The sequence below is a fragment of the Dendrobates tinctorius genome, unplaced genomic scaffold (assembly GCF_039654945.1).
Source record: "Dendrobates tinctorius isolate UK_male_01 unplaced genomic scaffold, ASM3965494v1 ptg000181l, whole genome shotgun sequence".
Taxonomy (NCBI): domain Eukaryota; kingdom Metazoa; phylum Chordata; class Amphibia; order Anura; family Dendrobatidae; genus Dendrobates; species Dendrobates tinctorius.
Genome location: NW_027361848.1, coordinates 12682850 through 12691987, shown reverse-complemented (window position 1 = coordinate 12691987; position 9138 = coordinate 12682850). Strand labels below are relative to the sequence as shown.

At 65.0% G+C, this 9138-nt stretch overlaps 1 protein-coding gene across 6 annotated transcripts in view; it reads left to right on the top strand.

Moving 5' to 3' along the window:
- Window positions 1-770: 770 nt before the first annotated feature.
- The window catches only part of TMEM181 (transmembrane protein 181), a 527451-nt gene continuing 519083 nt past the window's right edge, over window positions 771-9138 (top strand). For 2 of the 6 annotated variants that reach the window (XR_012221450.1, XM_073551885.1), the window contains exon 1: window positions 771-1330. Coding sequence is in view for 4 of the 6 variants with exons in the window: in XM_073551885.1 (XP_073407986.1) it covers window positions 1200-1330 (131 nt within the window). In the remaining 2 variants the exon portion in view is untranslated. The remainder of the gene's footprint in view (window positions 1331-9138) is intronic. The other 4 variants (XM_073551884.1, XM_073551880.1, XM_073551883.1 and 1 more) reach the window with 3 other exon arrangements.

The window sequence follows — 9138 nt, the reverse complement described above, 5'->3', positions numbered from 1 at the left end:
ATTCCGCACAAAAGAATGAGCATGCTGCGATTTTTTCTGCGATGCGATTCCGCAGCGGAAAAAAGCGCAGCATTAGCACAGCATGTGCGGAATGCCATAGGAATGCATGGGGGGCGTTCTGTACACGATTTTTAAACGTTTTCGCTGCGTTTTCGCGCCGAAAATCGCGGCAAAAAACGCTTAAAAATCGCTACGTGGGCACACAGCCTAAAGCCTGACGGCCAATTAACCCCACAATCCGAGTCGTCTGTTTTTTGTCATTTATGTTAAGCATTTTATGGGGGGCTGTTATCCCATGGGTTATTTATCTTGCGGGGACTGTGCGTCTCCGCAAGATAAATAGACATGCTGCAGTCTGTAAAGATGCGCCGCATGTCCGGTTACGCAGGGCCGCTGGAGTCACCCCTGCACTCATAGTGGAGACGGGATTTCATAAAATCCCCTCCACTATGCTGTAACATCTGGATGCTCCGGCTGTACTCAGCGTCCAATCCGCAGCTAATCCGGATTTAATCCTTAATGTGGAAACGTACCCTAAGGGTACGTCTCCACGGGCCGTATTGTCGGCGCTTTGGACGACGTGGAAACCTCGCTCCACGCCCTTCTGTACATGCGGTGACTCCGGATGTGCTTATTGAAGACATCCGGATTGCCGCAGTGTATACAAAAAGAAGGCAATTTACCAGGCGGAGGCTGAGACTGAGCGTCTCCGCAAGGTAAACAGACATGCTGCGATCTAAAAAAAACCGCGCAGCATGTCCGGATACGCAGGGCCGCCGAAAGTGGTCCCGCACACATAGTGGAGACAGGATTTCATAAAATCTCCTCCACTATGCTGTAACATCTGGACGCTGCAGATTAGACGCTGTGGCTGTACGCAGCGTTCAATCCACAGCTATCCGGATGTAATACGCCCCGTGGAGACATATCCTAAGGGTCCCTGAGGTGGCGTATCACAGACTGCTCATAACTGCGAGCCTCATGCACTACCTCGGTACCACGCACGGGGGCAGCACTGGCCCCGGATGAAACCTGCGGGAGGCCTCGGTGCAGTCAGCCCTCCGGGACCGGTACAGAGGGGGCGGCCAGAGCTCGGCAGCCTGTAGTCAGACACAGGAGAGCAACACACACTGGAGGCCGCGCAGGCCCAAGTCAGTGGTTAGAACTGCTGAGATCCACGGCCTGCGACAACTAGGAGGATGGATTCAGATTATGCAGCATTTGAAAGCTCCCTATACACCGAATTCAATGACTTCTGCAAGAAGATCAGCGCTGCGTACAAGGATCTGCAGGAGGAGCTGACGCCATACAGAGATGACCGCTACTACAGGTACTGGCGGACAGCAGGGAGGCAGCGCGGATAGCAGGGAGGCAGGAGTACAGCAGGGAGAGGCAGCGAGTACAGCAGGGAGGCAGCGCAGACAGCAGGAAGGCAGCGAGTACAGCAGGGAGGCAGCAAGTACAGCAGGGAGAGGCAGCACGGACAGCAGGGAGAGGCAGTGCGGACAGCAGGCAGCGAGTACAGCAGGGAGGCAGCGTGGACAGCATGGATGGGCAGCGAGTACAGCATTGAGGCAGCGCAGACAGCCGGGAGGCAGCACTGGTAGCGCAGACAGCAGGGAGGCAGCGAGTACAGCAGGGAGGAGCAGCACGGACAGCCAGGAGGCAGCGTGGACAGCAGGGAGAGGCAGCGAGTACAGCAGGGAGGCAGCGCGGACAGCAGGAAGGCAGCGAGTACAGCAGGGAGAAGCAGCGCGGACAGCAGGGAGGCAGCGTGGACAGCATGGAGAGGCAGCGAGTACAGCATTGAGGCAGCGCAGACAGCAGGGAGGCAGGACTGGTAGCGCGGACAGCATTGAGGCAGCACGGACAGCAGGGAGGCAGCATGGACAGCATGGAGAGGCAGCGAGTACAGCATTGAGGCAGCGCAGACAGCAGGGAGGCAGGACTGGTAGCGCGGACAGCAGGGAGGCAGCGAGTACAGCAGGGAGGGGCAGCACGGACAGCCGGGAGGCAGCGTGGACAGCAGGGAGGCAGCACTGGCAGCGAGTACAGCAGGGAGAGGCAGCGAGTACAGCAGGGAGAGGCAGCGCGGACAGCAGGGAGAGGCAGCGCGGACAGCTGGGAGAGGCAGCGTGGACAGGAGGGAGGCAGCACTGCCAGCACGGACAGCAGGGAGGCAGCAAGTACAGCAGCGAGAGGCAGCGCGGACAGCAGGGAGAGGCAGCGCGGACAGCAGGGAGGCAGCGCGGACAGCAGGGAGGCAGCGCGGACAGCAGGCAGGCAGCGCGGACAGCAGGGAGGCAGCACTGGCAGTGCGGACAGCAGGGAGGCAGCGAGTACAGCAGGGAGAGGCAGCGAGTACAGCAGGGAGGCAGTGTGGACAGCAGGGAGGCAGCACTGGCAGCGCGGACATTAGGGAGGCAGCGAGTACAGCAGGGAGAGGCAGCGTGGACAGCAGGGAGGCAGCGTGGACATCAGGGAGGCAGCGAGTACAGCAAGGAGAGGCAGCGAGTACAGCAGTGAGGCAGCACTGGCAGCGCAAACAGCAGGGAGGCAGCAAGTACAGCAGGGAGAGGCAGCGCGGACAGCAGGGAGGCAGCGCGGACAGCAGGGAGGCAGCACTGGCAGCGCGGACAGCAGGGAGGCAGCACTGGCAGCGCGGACAGCAGGGAGGCAGTGAGTACAGCAGGGAGGCAGCGTGGACATCAGGGAGGGGCAGCGCGGACAGCCGGGAGGCAGCGTGGACAGCAGGGAGAGGCAGCACTGGCAGCGCAGACAGCCGGGAGGCAGCGAGAAAGGCAGGGAGAGGCAGCGCGGACAGCAGGGAGGCAGCGCAGACAGCAGGGAGGCAGCACTGGCAGCGCGGACAGCAGGGAGGCAGCGAGGACAGCAGGGAGAGGCAGCGCGGACAGCAGGGAGAGGCAGCGTGTACAGCAGGGAGAGGCAGCGTGGACAGCAGGGAGAGGCAGCGCGGACAGCAGGGAGGCAGCACTGGCAGCACGGACAGCAGGGAGGCAGCAAGTACAGCAGGGAGAGGCAGCACGGACAGCAGGGAGAGGCAGTGCGGACAGCAGGCAGCGAGTACAGCAGGGAGGCAGCGCGGACAGCATGGAAGGCAGCGAGTACAGCATTGAGGCAGCGCAGACAGCAGGGAGGCAGCACTGGTAGCGCGGACAGCAGGGAGGCAGCGAGTACAGCAGGGAGGGGCAGCACGGACAGCCAGGAGGCAGCATGGACAGCAGGGAGAGGCAGCGAGTACAGCAGAGAGAGGCAGCGAGTACAGCAGGGTGGCAGCACTGGCAGCGCGGACAGCAGGAAGGCAGCGAGTACAGCAGGGAGAGGCAGCGAGTACAGCAGGGAGGCAGCGCGGACAGCAGGAAGGCAGCGAGTACAGCAGGGAGAAGCAGCGCGGACAGCAGGGAGGCAGCGTGGACAGCATGGAGAGGCAGCGAGTACAGCATTGAGGCAGCGCAGACAGCAGGGAGGCAGGACTGGTAGCGCGGACAGCAGGGAGGCAGCGAGTACAGCAGGGAGGGGCAGCGCGGACAGCAGGGAGAGGCAGCGTGGACAGCAGGGAGGCAGCACTGGCAGCGCGGACAGCAGGGAGGCAGCGAGTACAGCAGGAAGAGGCAGCGGGGACAGCAGGGAGAGGCAGCGCGAACAGCTGGGAGAGGCAGCGTGGACAGCAGGGAGGCAGCACTGGCAGCGCGGACAGCAGGGAGAGGCAGCGCGGACAGCAGGGAGAGGCAGCGCGGACAGCAGGGAGAGGCAGCGCGGACAGCAGGGAGAGGCAGCGCGGACAGCAGGGAGAGGCAGCGAGTACAGCAGGGAGGCAGCGAGTACAGCAGGGAGGCAGCACTGGCAGCGCGGACATCAGGGAGGCAGCGAGTACAGCCGGGAGAGGCAGCGTGGACAGCAGGGAGGCAGCGTGGACAGCAGGGAGGCAGCGAGTACAGCAAGGAGAGGCAGCGAGTACAGCAGTGAGGCAGCACTGGCAGCGCAAACAGCAGGGAGGCAGCAAGTACAGCAGGGAGAGGCAGCGCGGACAGCAGGGAGGCAGCGCGGACAGCAGGGAGGCAGCACTGGCAGCGCGGACAGCAGGGAGGCAGCACTGGCAGCGCGGACAGCAGGGAGGCAGTGAGTACAGCAGGGAGGCAGCGTGGACATCAGGGAGGGGCAGCGCGGACAGCCGGGAGGCAGCGTGGACAGCAGGGAGAGGCAGCACTGGCAGCGCAGACAGCTGGGAGGCAGCGAGAAAGGCAGGGAGAGGCAGCGCGGACAGCAGGGAGGCAGCGCAGACAGCAGGGAGGCAGCACTGGCAGCGCGGACAGCAGGGAGGCAGCGAGTACAGCAGGGAGAGGCAGCGTGTACAGCAGGGAGAGGCAGCGTGGACAGCAGGGAGAGGCAGCGCGGACAGCAGGGAGGCAGCACTGGCAGCACGGACAGCAGGGAGGCAGCAAGTACAGCAGGGAGAGGCAGCACGGACAGCAGGGAGAGGCAGTGCGGACAGCAGGCAGCGAGTACAGCAGGGAGGCAGCGCGGACAGCATGGAAGGCAGCGAGTACAGCATTGAGGCAGCGCAGACAGCAGGGAGGCAGCACTGGTAGCGCGGACAGCAGGGAGGCAGCGAGTACAGCAGGGAGGGGCAGCACGGACAGCCAGGAGGCAGCATGGACAGCAGGGAGAGGCAGCGAGTACAGCAGAGAGAGGCAGCGAGTACAGCAGGGTGGCAGCACTGGCAGCGCGGACAGCAGGAAGGCAGCGAGTACAGCAGGGAGAGGCAGCGAGTACAGCAGGGAGGCAGCGCGGACAGCAGGAAGGCAGCGAGTACAGCAGGGAGAAGCAGCGCGGACAGCAGGGAGGCAGCGTGGACAGCATGGAGAGGCAGCGAGTACAGCATTGAGGCAGCGCAGACAGCAGGGAGGCAGGACTGGTAGCGCGGACAGCAGGGAGGCAGCGAGTACAGCAGGGAGGGGCAGCGCGGACAGCAGGGAGAGGCAGCGTGGACAGCAGGGAGGCAGCACTGGCAGCGCGGACAGCAGGGAGGCAGCGAGTACAGCAGGAAGAGGCAGCGGGGACAGCAGGGAGAGGCAGCGCGAACAGCTGGGAGAGGCAGCGTGGACAGCAGGGAGGCAGCACTGGCAGCACGGACAGCAGGGAGAGGCAGCGCGGACAGCAGGGAGAGGCAGCGCGGACAGCAGGGAGAGGCAGCGCGGACAGCAGGGAGAGGCAGCACGGACAGCAGGGAGAGGCAGCGAGTACAGCAGGGAGGCAGCGAGTACAGCAGGGAGGCAGCACTGGCAGCGCGGACAGCAGGGAGGCAGTGAGTACAGCAGGGAGGCAGCGAGTACAGCAGGGAGGCAGTGTGGACAGCAGGGAGGCAGCACTGGCAGCGCGGACATCAGGGAGGCAGCGAGTACAGCCGGGAGAGGCAGCGTGGACAGCAGGGAGGCAGCGTGGACAGCAGGGAGGCAGCGAGTACAGCAAGGAGAGGCAGCGAGTACAGCAGTGAGGCAGCACTGGCAGCGCAAACAGCAGGGAGGCAGCAAGTACAGCAGGGAGAGGCAGCGCGGACAGCAGGGAGGCAGCGCGGACAGCAGGGAGGCAGTGAGTACAGCAGGGAGGCAGCGTGGACATCAGGGAGGGGCAGCGCGGACAGCCGGGAGGCAGCGTGGACAGCAGGGAGAGGCAGCACTGGCAGCGCAGACAGCCGGGAGGCAGCGAGAAAGGCAGGGAGAGGCAGCGCGGAGAGCAGGGAGGCAGCACTGGCAGCGCGGACAGCAGGGGGAGGCAGCGCGGACAGCAGGGAGAGGCAGCGCGGACAGCAGGGAGAGGCAGCGCGGACAGCAGGGAGAGACAGTGTGGACAGCAGGGAGACAGTACTGGCAGCGCGGACAGCAGGGAGAGGCAGCGCGGACAGCAGGGAGAGGCAGCGCGGACAGCAGGGAGAGGCAGCGCGGACAGCAGGGAGAGGCAGCACGGACAGCAGGGAGAGGCAGTGCGGACAGCAGGCAGCGAGTACAGCAGGGAGGCAGAGCGGACAGCAGGGAGGCAGCACTGGCAGCGCGGACAGCAGGGAGGCAGCTCGGACAGCAGGGAGAGGCAGCTCGGACAGCAGGGAGAGGCAGCGAGTACAGCAGGGAGGCAGCGAGTACAGCAGGGAGGCAGCGCGGACAGCAGGGAGGCAGCACAGACAGCAGGAAGGCAGCACTGGCAGCGCGGACATCAGGGAAGCAGCGGAGTACAGCAGGGAGAGGCAGGGAGGCAGCGAGTACAGCAAGGAGAGGCAGCGAGTACAGCAGTGAGGCAGCACTGTCAGCGCAAACAGCAGGGAGGCAGCGAGTACAGCAGGGAGAGGCAGTGCGGACAGCAGGGAGGCAGCGCAGACAGCATGGAGGCAGCACTGGCAGCGCGGACAGCAGGGAGGCAGCGTGGACATCAGGGAGGGGCAGCGCGGACAGCCAGGAGGCAGCGTGGACAGCAGGGAGAGGCAGCGCAGACAGCCGGGAGGCAGCGAGAAAGGCAGGGAGAGGCAGCGCGGACAGCAGGGAGGCAGCACTGGCAGCGTGGACAGCAGGGAGGCAGCGAGTACAGCAGGGAGAGGCAGCGCGGACAGCAGGGAGGCAGCGTGGACAGCAGGAAGAGGCAGCGTGGACAGCAGGAAGAGGCAGCGAGTACAGCAGTGAGGCAGCGCGGACAGCAGGGAGGCAGCGAGGACAGCAGGGAGGCAGCGAGGACAGCAGGGAGGCAGCGAGGACAGCAGGGAGAGGCAGCGAGGACAGCAGGGAGAGGCAGCGAGGACAGCAGGGAGAGGCAGCGAGGACAGCAGGGAGAGACAGCGAGGACAGCAGGGAGGTAGCGCAGACAGCAGGGAGGCAGCGAGTACAGAAGGGAGAGGCAGCGCGAATAGCAGGGAGGGGCAGTGCGGACAGCAGGGAGGCAGCGTGAACACCAGGGAGAGGCAGCGAGTACAGCAGTGAGGCAGCACGGGAGGCAGCGAGTACAGCAGGGAGAGGCAGCGAGTACAGCAGTGAGGCAGCACTGTCAGCGCGGATAGCAGGGAGGCAGCGAGTACAGCAGGGAGAGGCAGCACGGACAGCAGGGAGAGGTTAGCGAGTACAGCAGGGAGAGGCAGCGAGTACAGTAGGGAGAGGCAGTGCGTATAGCAGGGAGGCAGTGCGAACAGCAGGGAGGCAGCGAGTACAGCACGGAGAGGCAGCGTGGACAGCAGGGAGAGGCAGCGTGGACAGCCATGTGGCAGTACTGGCAGCGCGGACAGCAGGGAGGCAGCGAGTACAGCAGGGAGGGGCAGCGCGGACAGCAGGGAGGCAGTGTAGACAGCAGGGAGAGGCAGCGAGTACAGCAGTGAGGCAGCACTGGCAGCACAGACAGCAGGGAGGCAGCGAATACAGTAGGGAGAGGCAGCGCGGACAGCAGGGAGGCATCAAGTACAGCAGGGAGGCATCAAGAACAGGGAGGCGGCTCAGACAGCAGTGAGGCAGCACTGGCAGCGTGGACAGCACAGACAGCAGGGAGGGAGCGCAGACAGCAGAGAGGCAGCGCAGACAGCAGGGAGGCAGCACTGACAGCGCGGACAGCAGGGAGGCAGTGAGTACAGCAGGGAGAGGCAGCGCGGACAGCAGGGAGGGGCAGTGCGGACAGCCGGGAGGCAGCGTGGACAGCAGGGAGAGGTAGCGAGTACAGCAGTGAGGCAGCACTGGCAGCACGGACAGCAGGGAGGCAGCGTGGACAACAGGGAGAGGCAGCGAGTACAGCAGGGAGAGGCAGCGCGGACAGCAGGGAGGCAGCACTGGCAGCGCGGACAGCAGGGAGAGGCAGCGAGTACAGCCGGGAGAGGCAGCGGGTACAGCAGGGAGGCAGCGAGTACAGCAGGGAGGCAGCGAGTACAGCAGGTAGAGGCAGCGAGTACATCAGGGAGAATCAGCGAGTACAGCAGGGAGAGGCAGCGAGTACAGGAGGGAAAGGCGGCGAGTACAGCAGGGAGCGGCAGCGAGTACAGCAGGGAGGCAGAGAGTACAGCAGGGAGGCAGCACTGGCAGCGTGGACAGCAGGGAGGCAGCGAGTACAGCATGGAGGCAGCGCAGACAGCAGGGAGGCAACACTGGCAGCGCGGACAGCAGGAAGAGGCAGCGAGTACAGCCGGGAGAGGCAGCGGGTACAGCAGGGAGGCAGCGAGTACAGCAGGGAGGTAGCGAGTACAGCAGGTAGAGGCAGCGAGTACATCAGGGAGAATCAGCGAGTACAGCAGGGAGAGGCAGCGAGTACAGCATTGAGGCAGCGCAGACAGCAGGGAGGCAGCACTGGTAGCGCGGACAGCAGGGAGGCAGCGAGTACAGCAGGGAGGGGCAGCACGGACAGCCAGGAGGCAGCATGGACAGCAGGGAGAGGCAGCGAGTACAGCAGAGAGAGGCAGCGAGTACAGCAGGGTGGCAGCACTGGCAGCGCGGACAGCAGGAAGGCAGCGAGTACAGCAGGGAGAGGCAGCGAGTACAGCAGGGAGGCAGCGCGGACAGCAGGAAGGCAGCGAGTACAGCAGGGAGAAGCAGCGCGGACAGCAGGGAGGCAGCGTGGACAGCATGGAGAGGCAGCGAGTACAGCATTGAGGCAGCGCAGACAGCAGGGAGGCAGGACTGGTAGCGCGGACAGCAGGGAGGCAGCGAGTACAGCAGGGAGGGGCAGCGCGGACAGCAGGGAGAGGCAGCGTGGACAGCAGGGAGGCAGCACTGGCAGCGCGGACAGCAGGGAGGCAGCGAGTACAGCAGGAAGAGGCAGCGGGGACAGCAGGGAGAGGCAGCGCGAACAGCTGGGAGAGGCAGCGTGGACAGCAGGGAGGCAGCACTGGCAGCACGGACAGCAGGGAGAGGCAGCGCGGACAGCAGGGAGAGGCAGCGCGGACAGCAGGGAGAGGCAGCGCGGACAGCAGGGAGAGGCAGCACGGACAGCAGGGAGAGGCAGCGAGTACAGCAGGGAGGCAGCGAGTACAGCAGGGAGGCAGCACTGGCAGCGCGGACAGCAGGGAGGCAGTGAGTACAGCAGGGAGGCAGCGAGTACAGCAGGGAGGCAGTGTGGACAGCAGGGAGGCAGCACTGGCAGCGCGGACATCAGGGAGGCAGC